At 42.5% G+C, this 20,415-nt stretch overlaps 1 protein-coding gene across 4 annotated transcripts in view; it reads left to right on the top strand.

The window, feature by feature from the left end:
* LOC121875556 (cyclic GMP-binding protein C-like) overlaps positions 1–20,415 on the top strand; it is a 176,546-nt gene that overhangs the window by 141,484 nt on the left and 14,647 nt on the right. For all 4 annotated transcript variants that reach the window (XM_042380145.1, XM_042380146.1, XM_042380144.1 and 1 more), the window contains one exon: positions 17,296–17,399. In XM_042380145.1, the coding sequence (XP_042236079.1) occupies positions 17,296–17,399 (104 nt within the window). The remainder of the gene's footprint in view (positions 1–17,295; positions 17,400–20,415) is intronic.

The following is a 20,415-nucleotide window of genomic DNA, read 5'->3' as shown; positions in this document are numbered from 1 at the left end:
TAATAATAATAATAATAATAATAATAATAATAAGTACACCAATAAGTTCACCGACCTTTTGAACTCTGTGAGGAAGCGAGCAGCAAGATGATTCAATTTCGCGCCATAAATTAACTCGAGAAAAGACTTAGTGTCGGGAAGTGTGCCAGCGAGGTTCACAGACTCCTACATTGGCCTAGATCACCCACCACCCACCAAAGTCTCCTTGGGTGTATATATTTCTCCCAACAATGACCATTGAATAGACGGAAGCGAGTGGAGATAATATTGAAGGAAATGAAATAGGAAGATATATTATTATGTGTAGAAAATAATATGATGGGGGTAATAAAAATGAAAAGTTTGATAATGACGAAAGTGGTAAAAAGAGAATGGTGAAAATGACAAAGGCAAAGAAAAGAAGAAATAACGAAGACGATAAAGTCATGAATAAGAGAAAGTTGATGATAATACAACAAAAAACAAACAAAAATGATGGTGAAACACTAGTAGATACGAATATAAGAAAGTAAATAATAAATTCAATACAAAGATGGAACACTGACCCGCCCGATATGATCAAGGAGTTAAGCCTCGATGCTGGTAGTGGAGACAGTGGTGATGATGGGGTGGGGGTGGTGGTGATGGGGTGGGGAAGTGGGTGATGATTGGGGGTGGGGGTGGTGGTGATGGGGTGGGGGTGGTGATGATGGGGTGGGGGTGGTGATGCTGGCTGGTGGTGGTGGTGGTGAGGGTGGTGGAGAAAGTGTTGAGGATGGTGCTGTTGGAGAGGGTGATGGTATATTATATGGTGGTGGTGGTGGAGAGGGTGTGGAGGTGGTGTTGGAGAAGCTAGTGGTAATAGCGGTGGTGGTGGAGAGAGTGGTGGTGGTGGTGGAGGAAGGCAGAACATAAGAAGCTCTGTATTGAACAACACACTACAGATAAGGTGCTGCTGTGTGACGTCACGCACAGTACAGTGCAGTACAGTAGGTGGGAGACGGAGGTCAAGTTTTCGCAGCTCCAGTGATAGTCTGTGTTAATTATAAATGTTCCAGAATGTTACTTTACATATCATAAATGTTGCAAAATATTACTTTACATGTCATAAATGTTGCATAATTTTACTTTACATCTCATAAATGTTGCAGAATGATACTTGTCATAAATGTTTCAGAATGTTACTTTATAGTTTATAAATACTGAAGAACGTTGCTCTATAACTCATAAATGTTGGGAAGATGAAAAACTCAAGTATGACAAGCAGTGAAATTATGTCGTTCATATAATACGAAATCCTTCGTGACTTTTCAAGAAAAACTTATTGAGAAAATCGATATTCAATTTGTCATACCAAGCTGAACAGACGCTTCACGCCAAAACAAGTTTATATTTTGGAGCGATGCGACGGTCCTTGTGTTGTCCACTTTGTTCTGCTGCGGAGGCCAGGGTGGAGGACCTCTGGACGGAGGATTTGAGAGTGAGGGCTTGAGTTGATTGCGTGTTAGATCTGAAGGTGATGTATATATCCGTCCACATCTGTGGACGGCCCTGCTGATCGGCCTCTCGATTCACCTCAGAGCTCACCAACGAAAGTGACTTCATACTCGTGTGTGTATGTGTGTGATAACAGCGAGCACGTCACGTGGGTGTTACCTTCACATTATGAGACACACACCTGTCCAGCGCCTACTATGAACCGGTAACATCTCTTCCTCATAAAACAACACAGACATACGGGTACATACCTGAACTGCATACGAGTACTCCTCAAGTCTGGTTTCCTTAACAACCAGCCACTCTCCCACCTGTACGCCAGTGTGGGAAATGTAACTCTCTGGTAGAAGGAATGACCTTCTCCTGGCATTAAATTAAATAATTTTATTACATGGACTGATCGCGTGTCTCCACTCGCTCTTGTATAAATCTTGTCTCGTGTTATATTTAATTAATTATTAATGTCGTGTTTAGTTTGTATTTTCCCCTCCAGCGGAGGCTTACACTTGGCCATGAACCTGTGTGTGTTAGCCTTGATGTTCACAACAATATGTAAATATTGGTGTATTATAAGTAAGAGAAACAATTTATAGATTATTAGGTTAAACCGAAAATAATAAGGTAAGACCATAAGAGGTTATACATATACAATATCTTATGAAGATATTAGTCGTCATAAGAAAAACTATGTACAGTAATTATAGGAGCCAGTAATGAGGTATTGATCGTGTGGCCGACAGAATGAAGCGTTATATAAACAAGAGATACGAGTGTGTCATTTTACAACAGATTTACTTAAAGAAATAAGTAAAAGTCACTACAACGTCGCGACAAAGTAAATAAATCTTTCTCCGTCAGTGAGCGGGTCATTTAACGTAAAAAAAAATCTTGTAAAACTACTCGAGTAACCTAAATATATGAATAATTTATAAATAAATGAAAGTTGAACCTCTATTTTTTTCCACTCTCCCCTCCCCTCCCGACATAAAGAAAACGGAACTTATACTGACACATTACATTCTATAAATTCGTATTTTAATCTGTTTAGGTTGCCCCTTGACGTATAAGCAGCCCCAGGAAGGCGTGCCAAGGTTTGATAAATGTGGTGTATAATATTAGTGGATGAGACGCATCATTCACGGAAACACAGTAATCACCGTTAATCTGGCCCAAGAACTGCAGCTCGTCGTGGTTACTGTGTTCCTCTCTCTCTCTCTCTCGTACATACATCGCTCTGCATTAGTCTTGCCGTGTCCACCAAACAAACATAAACGTGTAGCCACAGCTTCACTAATTAAGGCTAAAAGAATTGTAGGAATGGGGAGGGCGTGGGTCAGGTGTATGGCGTGGGTCAGGTGCATGGCGTGGGTCAGGTGTATGGCGTGGGTCAGGTGTATGGCGTGGGTCAGATGTATGGTGTGGGTCAGGTGTATGACGTTGGTTGCACTTATTATGATGCTACTGCTGCAATGCGGCTTATAACTATTCCTCCCCCTCCTCCCGTAGTAACCTGACGGGGGAGGGAGGGAGGGATGGCACGGAAGTGAGACACAGGAGGAGCTTATGGTGTGGCGGGATGATGAGAGAATGTGAGGGAAGATGGAAGAAAGAGGAGAGAGATAGAGAGGAAAGAGGAAGGGAGAGATAGAGAGAAAAGGGGATAAGAGAGGAGGAAACAGGAAAGAGAGAAGAAAGGAAAGGAAGATGCAGAGAGGTGATTGGGAGAAAGGGTGAGAAGAGGTGGAGGTGGGAGATGTCGATGAAGGAGAAAAGTATTTTATTTGGTCTACTTTGCTTCCTTTTCTTATGCCTTTTAAAAATGACGTTTGTTTTAGTTGTTATAGGATTTTAAATATAATATTTAATGTAATTACAGTTTACTTGACGTTTATATTGTATTATTTAGATAGGTGAAGTGTGTGTGTGTGTGTGTGTGTGTGTGTGTGTGTGTGCCCGTCCGTCCGTCCTTCCTTCCTTCCTTCCTTCCTTCCTTCCTTCCTTCCTTCCTTCCTTCCTTCCTTCCTTCCTTCCTTCCTTCCTTCCTTCCTTCCTTGAAGCTGTGAACCGGCCTAATATACAGTGACCAAGTCAGCCAGTAAACAGCAACACGAGCGGTTACTAGCGTCTGTGGGTCTCAAAAGAACGTAGACCCGATCTCCTACGTGGAGTGACTCTCCATTATGGAATTAGTACTGTATAGTCAAAGGATTTTCTTGGTCAAACTCGCCCTGATGTCATGCATTATCGTTCTGCAGGGAGGCACAGTTCTCACACGCCACGCCTCGCCTCGCCTCTTTTGACAACGAAGACCTTTTAACATTTTTTATGATGGTGGGGAGGGGTGCAGCGTGAGGGGAGTAAGGTATGGTGGGGGTGCAGGGTGAGGGGAGTAAGGTGAGGAGGGGTGAAGGGTGAGGGGAGTAAGGTGAGGAGGGGTTAAGGGAGTAAGGTAGGAAGGGGTGCAGGGTGAGTGGAGTAAGGTGAGGAGGGGTGAAGGGTGGGGGAGTAAGGTGAGGGGGGATGTAGGTAGGGAGGGATGCAGGGTGAGGGGAGTGAGGCAGGGAAGGGTGCAGGGTAGGGAGAGTAAGGGAGGGGGGGGGGAAGAGAAAAGAAATAGGATAATATACTATGTTGCAGTAGCGATCTTGAATAACCGGATTAAAGCACAGGTCGCGTGTTCCTGCTTCTTTTAACTCGGATATAAATATTACTGCCACGTCCTGCCTGCCTCCTACGACTGATCACACACCACCGCAGGTTCAGGTACATACACACACACACACACGCTTTCCTCGCACATCACCCACGTCTCACCTGTCATTAGTCTCTTACACCCGAGTTACGCGCCACATGCGTAGCCCAGCAGCTCACCTTGAAGAGGCTGGTGCGTCACGCTACCTCCTACGTCGTAAAGCCCGCTGTCTTGCGCACTGCGGCGACCCTGCGTGTGTTACTGTCATGGAGACATGAGCTGATCTCTCATTGTTTATATGTTGAACTCTCACCTGTAGTGTGTTTACTTACATGTTCTCGCTTGTTTATGTTTATACTTAAACGATGTCTTAGTCTTGCATAAGTAAAGTTACGGAGTTAATTAAGGAGATCATATAATTAGTATCAAGTACTTTAATCTTTAAATTTTCCATGACATGACAGCGTGTAATGTTTGCCGTGTTAGTCCGACTATGTGTCCGTCTATGTGTCCGTCACTCTTTCTTTGCCGTGCGATGTCTGAGGTCATAGTGTGTTTATGGAGGATTGCCATCACTAAGGCAGGTCATTAGGTTAAAGGTCAAGATTCGCACACAGTTTACTATGGTGCACATATGAGGTCATACACTGTTCACTAAGGTGCACATATTGGGTCCCACACAGTTTACTAAGGTGCACATAGATACTACCTTACATTACTCAGAGCAAAAAATGTACACACACACACACACCCACACAGAGGTAAACCAGCACAGCGTCAGTCGTCTCTGACCTAACACGAAAGGCCAAGGTTCGTTGGGCGTCTCTCTCTCTCTCTCTTTCTCTCTCTCTACTCCACACCACACCTACTCTTCCACACCCACATCCCCCACACCCCACTCTTCCACCCCCCAACCCACTCTTCCACCCCACACCTCATTCTTCCACCCCCACACCCTCTCTTCCACCCCACACCCCACTCTTCCACCCCACACCCACTCTTCCACCCTCATAAACTCTTCCACCCCCAACACTCTTCCACCACCCCATTTTTCCACCCCACACTCTCTTCCACCCCACACCCCACCCCCCCACCTTCTTCCACCCCCACTCTTCCACCCACACCCCACTCTTCCACACCCCACCCCACACCCCCACTCTCCCACACCCCACTCTTCCACACCCCCACTCTTCCACCCCCACACCCCTCTTCCCACCCCCACCCCACTCTTTCCACCCCACCCCACACCCCACTCTTCCACCCCACACCCCACTCTTCCACCCCACACCCCACTCTTCCACCCCCCACCCCCACCTCCACCCCCACACCCCCACTCTTCTTCCACCCACCACACCCCCACACCCCACCACACACCCACCACCCCACACCCCACCTCCACCCCCACACCCCACCCCACCCCCCACCCCACACCCCACTCTTCCACCCCCCACACCCCACTCTTCCACACCCCACTCTTCCACACCCCACTCCCCCCCACTCTGACCCACTCTGCCACCCCACAACCCACTCTCACCCACACACCCCTCACCCCACACCCCACTCTGTTCCACACCCCACTCTTCCACCCCCATGTCCACACCCCACTCTTTCACCCCACCTTCCACCCCCACTTCACCCCCCTCCTCCACCTCCACACCTCACTCCTCCACCCCCTACCCCCCACCTCCACCCAACCCTCCAGACATAAAGATGTATGAAACCTACAATGTTTTGACCAATCTTTTATTGTCTCACTGTTTTTCTCGGGTCTACATTTCAACCCACAGTTTGTTTTGTTGATGTTGGTGATGTGCTGTTGGAGTGATGTTGGTGATGATGATGATGTAGTTGATGATGATGTTGGTGATGTGCTGTTGTGAGTGATGATGATGATGATGATGATGATGATGAGTGTTGGTGATGTGGTGAGTGATGTTGGTGATGTGCTGAGTGTTGGTGATGATGATGATGTACTGATGATGTGATGTGCTGTTGTGTGGTGGTGATGTGATGTTGGATGATGTTGGTGATGTGCTGTTGGAGTGTTGGTGATGATGATGATGTACTGTTGGAGTGTTGGTGATGATGATGATGATGATGTGCTGTTGGAGTGTTGGTGGTGATGTGATGTTGGAGTGATGTTGGTGATGTGCTGTTGGAGTGTTGGTGATGATGATGATGTACTGTTGGAGTGTTGGTGATGATGATGATGATGATGTGCTGTTGAGTGTTGGTGGTGATGTGATGTTGGAGTGATGTTGGTGATGTGCTGTTGGAGTGTTGGTGATGATGATGATGTACTGTTGGAGTGTTGGTGATGATGATGATGATGATGTGCTGTTGGAGTGTTGGTGGTGATGTGATGTTGGAGTGATGTTGGTGATGTGCTGTTGGAGTGTTGGTGATGATGATGATGTACTGTTGGAGTGTTGGTGATGATGATGATGATGATGTGCTGTTGGAGTGTTGGTGGTGATGTGATGTTGGAGTGATGTTGGTGATGTGCTGTTGGAGTGTTGGTGATGATGATGATGTACTGTTGGAGTGTTGGTGATGATGATGATGATGATGTGCTGTTGGAGTGTTGGTGGTGATGTGATGTTGGAGTGATGTTGGTGATGTGCTGTTGGAGTGTTGGCGATGATGTGCTGTTGGAGTGTTGTAGGTGGTGGTGATGTGATGTAGGAGTGATGATGATGATGTGATGAAGAATGGTGGTGGTAGTGAGACTTGGTAGTGTTGGTGGAGGCGATGTGATGTAATGGTAATGATGACGACACTTTGGTGTGTATGTCAGCTCTCGTGTTTACATGTTACGGTGTTGCCGGAGGTACGATCCTTCCACCCTATTAACCTCAAAACTGTAAATACAACACTCAGAATATTATACCAATACCTCATACTTTTCATTATATATTTAATTTAGATATATATTGCAGTAATTGCAGTAAAAGAATATTCCCCGGCTTTAAGTAATATATGCTTTAAAAACCACAATTTGACAACTGCGTGACAGATAAACGGCTGCTTAATTGGGAGCAAGAAATACGGTAGAGGTGGACGCAGGTAATGACGGGGTAACAGTCACATGCAAAGAGGATAAATGCAGAAAATATGGATATATGCACACAAGAATGGATAACTACACAAAATGGATTAATGGACAAAAGAGTGGGAAAATGCGCAGATGAAACCTCGATCTATTACCCACTTGCATGGCTTACTGTAGACAGTTGTTGGTGAGCCATGATAAAGACAACAAGCAGAAAGTGACAATCAGAAGAGAAATCGGTAAAAGAAATTGATGTATGGCTTCTCTGCGTCATATTCCAGTGTCGTGTTCAAGAGGTCATGCTCCATAGGTTGTATTCCAGAGGTCGTATTCCAGAGGTCGTATTCCAGAGGGTAGTGTTCGAGAAGTTAGTGTTCCAGAGGTCGTGTTCCAGAGGGTCGTTTTCCAGAATCGTGTTTCAGAATCATGACCGAGCAGATGTGGTGTTTGTTGGTGTGTGTGTGTGTGTGTGTGTAATAATAATAATAATAATAATAAATAATTAACGGTTTATTGAAAAAGTTCTGCAGCCCGAAGGCTGAAAATATACATTGGACATAAATGACTTATTACATACATTGGTGGTTTCACAAAAGCCTTCATTAGAGAAAGGTGAAGGAACATACAGTGAACATACAGATTAATGTAGGTGTTGAACAGCAAACTGGTAGTGTAGTAACTCCCTCCCAGATGGTGTTAGGAGGAACTCACGTGGTGTAGTAGTTCCCTCACAGATGGTGTTATGAGGGACCTGGCGTGGTGTAGTAATTACCTCACAGATGGTGTTATGAGGGGCCTCACGTGGTGTAGTAATTCCCTCACAGATGGTGTTATGAGGGACCTCACGTGGTGTAGTAATTACCTCACAGATGGTGTTATGAGGGACCTCACGTGGTGTAGTAATTACCTCACAGATGGTGTTATGAGGGGCCTGACGTAGTGTAGTAATTCCCTCACAGGCGGTGTTATGAGGGACCTCACGTGGTGTAGTAATTCCCTCACAGATGTGTGTGTGTGTGTAAATGTATGAATGTGCTTGTGAATGTACGTAGATGTATGTATAAGTGTGTGTGTGTGTGTGTGTGTGTGTGTGTGTGTGTGTGTGTGTGTGTGTGTGTGTGTGTGTGTGTTGGGCTGAGGGAGGAAGCATGCGCAGGAAAGGAGGGGGGAGGGGGGTGACTAGGGAGGAGCGACAATCAGTGGTATTAAAAGTCTACGGACGAACACTGTAATGTTTCACTATTGTATGTAGCACTAATACACGTGTTGGATCATCTTGCCGTCCTGTACATAACATACATACATACAATGTCCAAATTTAATCATGTAAAGTTTTCTTGTATTAAGTAATAACACTAGGCAACAAATTAAAAAAAATCCGAAACATGGTTCAGAGCAGCTTCCTTTTGGTAATTTTTAGGTGATGATTTCAAATCTGGCAATAAAAATTCTCTGGCACGTACAGTTTATTTGTTATACAAAAAATTAAATCTTACAAATACAAAACCTGAAAAATATTATTTTTCCTATTACTCCTGTTACTTTTATCCACGTCATCACACTAAAATTCAATAAAGAATGAAAACAATCATTAGAAGACACAAAAAGTATTACATTAACCATTGTATGGCATTTGTTATTTTATTTCATCTTTTTATGTGTTGTATTGTCCACCGATTGTAAACACCAGCAATAGTCCCCCATCATGGCAGGACCCCATCTACCCTGGTACCTCTCCTCTATACGTCTAATGTCCTGATGAAATCGCTCCCCCTGTTCATCACTAACCGGCCCCAGATTCTCAGGAAAAAAGTCCAAGTACGAGTGTAGGAGGTGGACTTTCAGGGACATCCTGCACCCTAAGTTTTTGTATTTTTTTAAGAATTACCCTACAAGTTGGCAATAGTTTTCTTCCTTCTTGTTTCCTTGACTACAGATGTGAAGTATTTCCATGCAGCTCGCTCATTTTCATTGTTTGTTATCAAAGTACAGTAGTCATCACGAAGTAACTTTCTTATCTGTGGGCCAACAAAGATACCCTCTTTGACTTTAGCATCCCTGAGCTGTGGGAATTTTCCCCTCAATTACACGAACCCATCACCTTGTTTGTCCAAAGCCTTTACAAAATTCTTCATTAGTCCCAACTTGATGTGTAAAGGAGGTAGAAGTACACCGTTTGGATCTACCAGGGGAGTATATTTAACGTTGCTTTTTCCTGGAACAAACTCTTCTCTCTCTGGCCAGTCCATTGTGTTGTAGTGTTGTAGTGTTGCTCTGCTGTCCCATAAACACAGAAAACAGCAATATTTCGTGACCCCTCCTTGAAGGCAGAATAGAATGGCTATAACCTTCAAATCGCCGCAGATCTGCCATCTATGCTCCTTGTATTTAATAGCGGTCAGTATTTTCTCCATACTACCATACGTTTCCTTCAAACCTACAGAATGCGCTACTGGAACTGATGGCTTCTGGTTCCCAATATACAACAATACTGTTTTCAAACTAAACTTGGAGGAATCTATGAAAAGCCGCCATTCCTTGGGTCATGTTTTTCACCCAACTCTGACGTCAGTCCATCTACATCAGTACAGAGGGACTCCTGCAGACTGTAGAGTGAAGATAATGTAATATTTATTTTCCTAAAAACTGAAATTCTTGTCTTGTTTCGCTAACAAGTTCCATTCCTGCAGTCTTGATGCTAAAAGTTCCGCCTGCTGTTTTGACAGACGGAGATCACGTATAAGATAATTAAGTTCATTTTGTTCTATAAGATGTGGTTCATTGAAAGTCTGCCCGGTCAATGAAAGGAGGATCGTGGGATGATTTTGGGATTTCTTCCTTAATTTCTCATCCAAAGTTGAGAGCGCTTCCAAATCAGCCGGTGATGTAGGTATAGGGAGGCCTCCTCCGTGAGGAACGGGCCTAATTGCCGAAGGTACATTTGGATACTCAGTTTGGTGAATTGCGTGAATTAACACAGCCTAGGCGTTGTATTCTTTCCATTCTCCTTTTCAGTATTGCTAACCTTGCATTTAATATAACCCTGCCAACACAAGTATGTATATTATATTCATACACTACATATACACATATATCATAAAAATGTTACGTGACTGACATTATTTATTGCCATATTTAAAATTAGCACCACGAAATTAATAAAGAGTAGCGTATTTGATCCATCTTACCGAACCCTTGTAAACTAGTATAATTGGTTATCGCTAACTGGCTCGGTGAAGTTACACCTGATTACTGATACAGACAAACATCACCTGAAACACTCATCATTATTCCTTTAAGACTTTAGCAGTGTGCCGAAAGTTTACTAATTCGTGTCATAACTTAATATTGAAATTCTTCACTAATACCCGAAAAGTTTGCTAAACGAAACTTTTTACTAATAATCGAAAACATTTTCTAATAAAAGAAAACTGTATGTCTGTTTATGCCGGATATGAAATGCCAAAACAAACGAATTAAGGAAACATGAGCATGACATGCTGAATTGGTCACGCAAGGTCACCAACGGCTTCATTAGGTCACTATAAAATATTCAGGTGGGCGACACACACACACACACTCTCTCTCTCTCTCTCTCTCTGCAATCGTTCTAGCGGTGACAAATGTGCTCCGACACTTTTCTTCCGTCTTCCCTCCACCTTGCCTCTCCTCCTTCCCGGAAGAGGGAGAAGAAGACGATGAGGAAGAGGAGGAGGAGGAGGAGGAGGAGGAAGAACAACAACAAGAGGAAGAAGAGGAGGAGCCATAATAGGTCAGACAGGCATGGGGGGGGGGGTCCGTTGGTAAATAAGAGCAGAGTGGTCATGTGAGGTAGAACAATTAAGGTAATTGCGGTGGTAGAGGTGGGGGTAGTGGAGGTGATCGTCGTAGTAGTGGTGGTGGAGTGTTTCTCACCTTCTGTCATCAGCATACAAAAATATGATCAAATTTTCTCTAATATCCATTTGTTTACATATCTGAACATTCGCCATATTAATTCGTGTATAATCACCTTGTGTAGAGAGAGAGAGAGAGAGAGAGAGAGAGAGAGAGAGAGGTGTCGATGGATATAACTTTCATCAGGTAAACTATCGTAAAATATCATTACTAGTTATTGATAGTTATTTATGAAGCTCAAACTCTGAATAATCATATTGCTTTACGTCCTTCGAGTATTATTACCAGGAGAAAAACGCTTAAGAGAATGATAAGTGACGATGATAGTGAAGAATTATACTCATTTATCATTATGAGTGTTATTGAACACTATTATTATCATCGAACTTTGTCCAGTGGGGAGAGACAGGTGAGTTGTGTACCTGTTCAGTCCTACAGCCACATGTCCATTATGCCTGACGAACGAGGGTCAATGATACAGTGAAACCTCTGAATAACGGACTACTGTATATGCGGGAGATCAGTGAATTAGATTGAAGTCCGTTAAATGTGAAACCTCTTTCTACCGGACTATATGAAAAAGGGTAGTCCATTATATATGATACCTCCTTCTAACGGATTATTAGTAAGAGGTTAGTCCGATAGATCGAAGTCCGTTATGTGGAGGGTCGATGGTACCAAACAGTTTAGTGGCGCTAACGGTGGTGTTTGTGGTGGTCAAGTGTACTCAAGGGGTAAGGTGTACACAAGGGGTCAAGTGTACTCAAGGGGTCAGGTGTACTCAAGGGGTCAGGTGTACTCAAGGGATCAGGTGTACTCAAGGGGTCGGGTGTACTCAAGGGGTCGGGTGTACTCAAGGGGTCGGGTGTACTCAAGGGGTCAGGTGTTCTCAAGGGGTCGGGTGTTCTCAAGGGGTCGGGTGTACTCAAGGAGTCGGGTGTACTCAAGGGATCAGGTGTATTCAAGAGGTCAGGTGTATTCAAGAGGTCAGGTGTATTCAAGAGGTCAGGTGTACTCAAGAGGTCAGGTGTACTCAAGGGGTCAGGTGTACTCAAGGGATCCGGTGTATTCAAGGGGTCAGGTGTACTCAAGGGGTCAGGTGTACTCAAGGGATCAGGTGTATTCAAGGGGTCGGGTTTACTCAAGGGGTCGGGTGTACTCAAGGGGTCGGGTGTACTCAAGGGGTCGGGTGTACTCAAGTGGTCAGGTGTACTCAAAGGGGCCAGATGTGCTCAAGGGGTTAGAGTACTCAAGTGGGTCATCGTTTGTCCGTCATATTAAAAAGGTCAATAAACGCCTCCGTGTGGGGGACAGGAGCTGGTAATGTGAGACGTGTTTAGTCAGGAGGGAAGGGGGGTGAGAGAGGGACCATTTTTATTATTATTATTTTTTTTTTTGTATTATTAATTGTATATTATTATTATTATTATTATTATTATTATTATTATTATTATTATTATTATTATTATTATTATTATTGATCAAGGGGAGAGGAGTTAGGTATACTGTATATCGTTAAGATGGTAGCAGTGAAGCGGTTCATATAACTCGATTCCTTGTCTAACGTTTCGAGCTGAAGCGAATACCATGTTGACACATTATTTTGAGAGACCTTATGGATTAATCTGGTGTGTCTACGTCAGGGTTTGTCCGGTGACGTCCTGAAACAAACACACACACACACACACACACACACACACACACACACACACACACCTCTATATACCAGATACCAGGTATCAATGATTGTCTTTTTATCGATGAAAAAAATACGTGGTTGCCTTTGTGTTGTTTACCTATACCGTCGCCTCAGAGCCCTTGAATACATAATTATCGAAAAAGAAAGGCCACATTTTAATTGGTTATATATTACTAAGTAGGTATTCTTTTTTTTTTATGCCCCTGAATCTTTTACGTAGGTTAATGAAAGCTTTTACAGTTATCCTTCGTGCATTGTCGTAATCCTCTCAGTTATCTTAGTATTTGCCAATCACTTGATATGATTTATGGTGATTAATCGTGTTATCTTTTTTTCTACATCCTACGTCCTCCTATTCCCTGATGATTAGCTAAGCTATCTTATCTTAGTCCTTCTTGTTACTTTTTTATTAATTTTGCTGACCACTTTCCAATCGCCTCTCCAGCTGTACCGCTGATTAGCTGATTTGTCAATCCCACCGTAACTGAGCCAGTCATAATTCTTGTCTTTCTTCCCACTTCCTGTGATGAGGCTCTAATCTCCTCTTATCACGGTTTGGATTGGACGCAACTCTTCTCTTCCTGGCCCTCCAGTCCTACCCTTCAGTGTCTTCCCTCCCTCTTTCTTACCAGTACCCTTCTTTCCCTCCAGTGACTTTCCTCCCTTCCTTCCCCCCAGTGCCCTCCCGCTATTTCTTCCCTTCAGTGACCTAATTTCCTCCTTCCCTTCCATTCCATGCAATATCCTTTCTTTCAGTGTCCTCTTTTCCTTCCTTCTTTCCGACCAATAAATACTGTTCCAAAACCCTGACTCCCCTTCCACAATACACACCCTCAACCTTTCCAGTCCCCTCCTATCACTCTTTACCCATCACCTCTCACCCTCCCTCGCGCGCGCGCGCACACACACACACACACACACACACACACACACACACACACACACACACACACACACACACACACACACAGATAGATAGATAGATAGATAGATATTTTATTTACCACAAATTATGAATACAGAGTTTACACTAACATTTTGCATAAAATGGTCCAAATACAAATGCTTTAAAACACCAAACATTAATAAAAGTTCACCGATTCAACCATTAACACAAACAAAAACAGAGGGAAAACCACGAGTGAATAAGGTAAAAAAATAACTACAAATAAACTAAACTAAAACATATAAAACAGTTGTGGGTAATGGTGTGTCCCTGTGACTTGTAACTGTGTACAGGAAGTATTCGATGACCTGCACGACAAACAAGTTTCATAATCCGTTCTTCCAGATAACAAATTTACAAAAGTTGAAATACTATATTGATGGCGTATATCTATTGCTCTGGGTTACTCTTCAACAATATGCCATTCAGACTGAATAACACCAGATGAACACAATCTCTCTTCAAGGGGCAGACGGCTCCTGCCTCGTCTGTTCCAGCGCCCCTCCTCTACAGCGAGGGAATGGCCACTCACTCTCATTCGTGTCCACGATACTCGTTCTAGCTCATTCACCTTTATCTTTGCTTTATAGATTGCATGAACATCAAAATTTGGATTGATAGTCTTGTATAATTGTACTCTACTTGAGTCTGAGTTTGACAGTTTCTGTTTCAGAGTGTGTAAGGCTGTTTGAACATCATCAATATCATTAAATAAAAGATCGCGTACATATCGTGACGTGGGAGTATTAAAACTTAATACAACATTAATAGTATGGGCAAGTGGATCGTCTACCATTTCACTTCTTCCCGTCCATATCATCGAGAAAAATTTACGCTGCTTAGCTATAATGAGGACACGTAACGGAGTATATCTAAGTTCCACCATGCATAAATCATTGCTGGTCGTTTTCCTGACACCTAATAACTGTTTAATATACCACATATACAGTTTAATCACAGGCGTAATGTCACCATTTAACGATGATTCACAACCATATAGCAAGGTGGACATCACTGCTGCATCAAATCTTGGCTTGCACATGAACTTTAATTGCTGTTGATATTGACCCGTCAGAAGTAAATTGGCTGCCCAAATACATGTACTGGTCACACGGTTATACCATCAACACTTGTTTATCAGCCTTTCTGCCATATATAGCGAAAAACTGTCTTACCTATGTTAATTTCCATACCATGAGAAATACAATATTTGTTAAGTAATTTTGTTTTATTTACCATGCCATATCTGGTCGTTGACAGCAGCACCGTGTCATCTTTAAGCACATCTAACCAGGCGAGGAAACCGTCTACACCGCAGTTCTGTTTAAGCATTCTAATTAAATCGTCAACAAAGATCACAAATAGGAGGCAGGAGGTAAGGGACCCTTGGCGCACATCTACAGTGGCGGTGACGAGTGCAGTGCCAACAATACAGTTAGTTACCCTGTACATGGCTATAATAGCAAATAACATAGTCATGCCACAACCTAACCGTTTTAAAGTTAAAAATAATACATTTCTCGGGAACCTATCATACGCCTGCGTAAAATCGACAAATATGACGAACAATTTAAATTTATTCCTCCTCGCTAGGTCTGTAAGCAAGGGCAACGTAACAATATGTTCTAGGCATCCCCTACCTGCCTGACTGCCAGCTTGTTCTCGGTAAGGAGAGAACCACTTACAAAGCCTATCGCACAATATCATGTCATAAAGCTTAGCAATAGAATTAATCACGCTAATGCCGTGATAATTTGTTACTAATGAGCGTAAACCTCGTTTAAAAACAGTAGATAACCTTGCTGTCATCCAGGATGACGGATACGTGGAAGACAAAAACACACTATTAAATAACACTGCGATTGACAAAATCCGTGAAGCGGGTGACAGCTTGGACAATCCTGGTGGCAACCCGTCGGGTCCTCAAGTTTTATTGCATTTCAACTTTTTTTACTTGATCAAACACCTCACGGGGAAATAATGGGTCATCTAACAACGGAATATAAACACTGCTATGCAGTTCATCATGGTGCAAGTGTTGCATCGACTGGGGAGAGGGAGCATTGCAATGGACTCCCGATAACCCAGTTTGTTGGGTTGCACCTAAGTAGCCTGTCCATGCATTGCCTTCGTCCGCCGGTATTGTCATTGTGTTCCCATGCTGGTCACCTCTTCTGCCTTAAACCGTCGTTAGGATCTTACTGGGGCTCTGTAAGCATGTCTTCCTGATGCGGGGCTCCACCGCATATTTTTCATTCGGGGTGTACTCCTGTAGCCTTGTACAGTCACCCAAAAAAGTCCTGTCGCGAACCATGAACCCCGAGATTCAGGCTCTTGAATCCGAAGCATTTATGGACAACAGAATGTATCAGTGTCTACTGCTTCGGGTGCACGAGTCTGAATCTCGGGGTCCGTGGTTCGCGACAGGACTTTTTTGGGTGACTGTACCTACCAAGGTTAATCCGCAAGACAGCGGGGCAGTGGTTGGTAGGCACCAGGGCGTGTCCATATGCTAGTGGGCCTATGCGCCATCCCTTTGGGCCCCACTGCTGCTCCGAGATCCCCTGCTGGTCTAGCCTGGGCCCAGTTACCTTGTGTTGCCACGAGGAGCACAGCAGGAGTCTTGATGGTGAATAGGCTGTGTACTGGCAGAGGTGGACTTATGCAAGTTGCTTCCCTGTTCGCCACGAGGGCTAGCTAGCGGCGGTAGCTGAAAGTGAGAGGAAGCAAGCAGTTTTTGCACCTTAATACTAACAATGCTGCCACACTAGACACACACACACACACACACACACACACACACACCTTAACCTTCAACCTTTGACACAAGTCGTATATTCACTTACTGTAGGCCATGTGTGGTGCGTCTTAAGGCTTTTTCGTGAAAACTGACACCCTCGTCTCAGACTCACCTCTAATATACCTGTATATCTGAACAAGAATTCAAACTTTTCAGGATGTTTTATTTCTTACTGAGAATTTGTACTCAAGAGTTTTATTTTTACTGTGAATTTATACTTAATATTGGTTGTACCTCTTAAGTTATTTTCTCTCTTCGTTTGTTGTGTTAAGTCTTCAGTTGGTGATGGGTTTGTGTTGGAAGTTTTTTCCATATTGTATTGGCTTAAGTGAACAGCTTTCAGTATCCAGATTTCTTACCTTGTTTTATAAGACTTTTGCCTTTACAATATTGTGTCTCCCCAACATCCTTAAAACAAGACATTATACCTTTAATTATGCTCCATTACCAATCAGACTTCAGGCTTTTCTGTTTCTCCAGCATCATTAAACACAGACATTAGTATTAATCATGTCTTATCACCAATCAGACTTATACATCTTTCAAACACGTTACCCTTAATTATGCCCCATCACTAATGAGACTTGCCCCTTATGTTCACCAACTAGTCTTGAGCCAGTTCTAACCATCCAATCAGACTTGAGCCATACTAACCAACCAATCAGACATCAGCCAGTACTAATCAACCAGTCAGACTTGAGCTAGTACTAACCAATCATGACTTGTGTTTCAGACTTCTCTTGCGCCCTGGTGTCCGACATCTTGCTTCAGGGAACTCTGTACATCACTCCTAACTTCTTCGCCTTTTACTCCAAGATCTTTGGGCACGTCAGCAGGGTAAGTTGCTCTCTCTCTCTCCCTCTCTCTTTGTTTTTCCTCTTTCTCTTTCAACTTATAGATAAGTACTTAAAGATAAATACAGTTATTAAAATACATAGAAGTACAGTAATAAAATACATAGATACAGATAAATACAGTAATTAAGCATACATAAATACATATAAATATATTAAGTAATTAGTATACTGTATATAGATAAACTATTAAGTAATTATTTCACATATTACAGACAATATGTTGGCATGTTTATAATGGTTCATCTGGCTTGTGTCTGAGTGAGCGTTACTCTTGTTTTTGTTTTGATCAATGGGAGACTGTGGCTGATGGTGTTCCCGGAGCACGATAATATTGTGTATTTTTCGCTAATTGTAAGTTTGACATTTCGAGCTTCTATGCTTTTTATTGTTATTTTGTAGCCATTATTTTTTGGATGTTTTTGTCGATTTTTTTTGTTTTTTGTGAGTGTCATAATACAAGTTTAAATTTAGCGAATGATGATAAGGTTGAAATGTTGAGTGGTGTAAAGCAGTAACTGGCAGCCTCATGGACCTTTATAAACTTGACATGATAACAACACGTTATGCTCCATTTATCTCGCCCATGATATTATACTTTTATATAAAGCTATATTTAATGCTTGGATTTAGAGAAACTTGCATGCTAAATAAAATATCACCGTATTTGAAATTCTGCAACACTTTAGTTGCAGCACTAGACAGCTTTACCTCAAATTGGCTGAAGCTTCAACTTAGCTAAGATGTTCGTTTTGTAGACAGGTGTGTTTTGGACCAAACTGCTGCCTAACAACTGGGGGTTACTGTGGCTCTGTACCGCTCTTCTTTAAGTTGTATCGCCGTTCATATAGGTTGTACCGCCCTCCATGCTGTCTGTACCGCCCTCCATGCAGTCTGTACCGCCCTCCATGCAGTCTGTACCGCCCTCCATGCAGTCTGTACCGCCTCTTATATTGACTGTACCATCCATCTTGTAGAATTGTAGGCTTTGACGTGTTAGTAAAGGAGTTGTAAACACCCGACCTTAATGTCTTCCAACTGGTGATAAGACCCAGAGCGTGTCTACAACAATTTGCAACCTATATTTAATGGTATCAGATCCTTATGTTACACAGAACACGTCACTTACAAAACAATGACTAATATAATAAGCAGGAAAACAATCATCTCTGATCTCACGCTATTCGATCAATCTTTTTTTTTTATTGAAGGATTCAGCTGAACGAAGACCCTACCATTTGAGTTTACAGTTACGACGTTGATAACACCGTAGGATATAATAACCTGTCTTAAATAACATAGAGAGAAATATTATAAAAGTTACAATTCCTGCGCGAAACACGTGTTCGGCACTCTGAGACGAAACCCAGTACTAGACTTAACGGAATTATTGACCATATGGTAAAACGTCGTTGGCCGGGTTCCATTATGACGGCATGCGAAACTGTGGAGCTATTCGGATATTTCGGAACAGCATGGCATTTTTTTACAATAAAAAAGATTGACATCTGTGGCATTAGCCCAAAGTGAAGTAGCAATACAAATATAGATTCGAAATTCGCTTGCAAAATAATATTATGCCTTTACTATATCCACTAATTCTGCCAAACATGTAATGCATTCCTATATGACAGTTTTTAAGTTTAAGAAATTTATTGGCAGAGCTTGTAGTACAGTTTGCCTATTCTGAGTAATTCAGTCAGGTCTTGACACTGAGGGTGGTATCACTTCTCACTGCCACGCAGGACAGAGGTTCATACACAAAGAAATACATCATATTCAATAACAGCTATAAATGTATAGAGGTCAGATTCATATGGGTAATGTCACTGTCCACTGCCATGCAGGACAGAGGTTCGTACACAAAGAGATGCATCATATTCATTGACAGTACATATACATATATGTACACACACACATACACATATACATACATATACACATATACATACACATATACCTATACATATATATACACATATGCACACATACACACACACACACACATACATACATATACGTCGGTCAGATTCATGTGGGTAATGTCACTCTTCACTGCCATACAGGACAGAGGTTCGTACACAAAGAAGGAAATACATCATATTCATTAGCAGTATATATAGGTTAGTGGATCACATACATTGGAGTCATATTCTAATTGAAGACTAATCAGTGTGGGCTAGCAAATTTGGGATAAACAGCAAGAATGTCCTCAAGCACACCTGATTCAATGAAGTAATTACATAGTTCAAGATACAATAAGTCGGGTGGCCTGAAGTCTTTGACAGTGTCACATTCAATAATATAGTGTTCAAGTGTATGCTTTAAAGGTTTATCACAAAGTTTACATGCTGTGTGTTCCGGTATGAGTACAGCGTTACTAACTTGCCAGATGTGTCCTATATGATAACTCATTCACTTCCATGGTTACTGTAGTCCACGGTGTGTGGAACATTTAATATAACATACAGTTAACTTGTCTATATACTGTATACTGACATTCTCCAGTCATATTGTAACAAAGTAATTCAATATTGTCAATGAAATAGCTAATTTCGGCCTACCAAATTAAATACGAAGTGTCTCGCATTCAGGCCTACCAACCCTCGTGAGACAACGGGAATGTTCAGTTGGAAAATCATCGGACCCCACCCTGTACGGTAGTTTTTTTTTTTTTTTTTTTGACAACCGAGTGTACCTTAGAAACCCAGGTTGGGAGGTGTCGTTCTTGGGGCGTCAGCTTCCAAGTCTCAACCTATAAGAAGGATCGTCACCGATGAGTTAACAATTCAATCTCGTCGCGGGAGAACAATATCGAAGAGTGATATTTGAAGGCTGCGTGATTTCCTGAAAGATTAAAATAATTCTCTCAATAAATGCTCTACGATGTGACACAATTCTTCATGGAAATTTATTTTACCAGAAACAGGCGAATACGGAGTATGTCTCCTGCTCATATGCAAACGCTGCATTACTTGTAAACAATATTAATCAATATT

The sequence above is a fragment of the Homarus americanus genome, unplaced genomic scaffold (genome assembly GCF_018991925.1).
Source record: "Homarus americanus isolate GMGI-L3 unplaced genomic scaffold, GMGI_Hamer_2.0 scaffold58957, whole genome shotgun sequence".
In the NCBI taxonomy this organism is placed as follows: Eukaryota; Metazoa; Arthropoda; class Malacostraca; order Decapoda; family Nephropidae; genus Homarus; species Homarus americanus.
The sequence above is the reverse complement of the archived record's forward strand: the minus strand, read 5'-3'. Positions and strand labels throughout refer to the sequence as shown.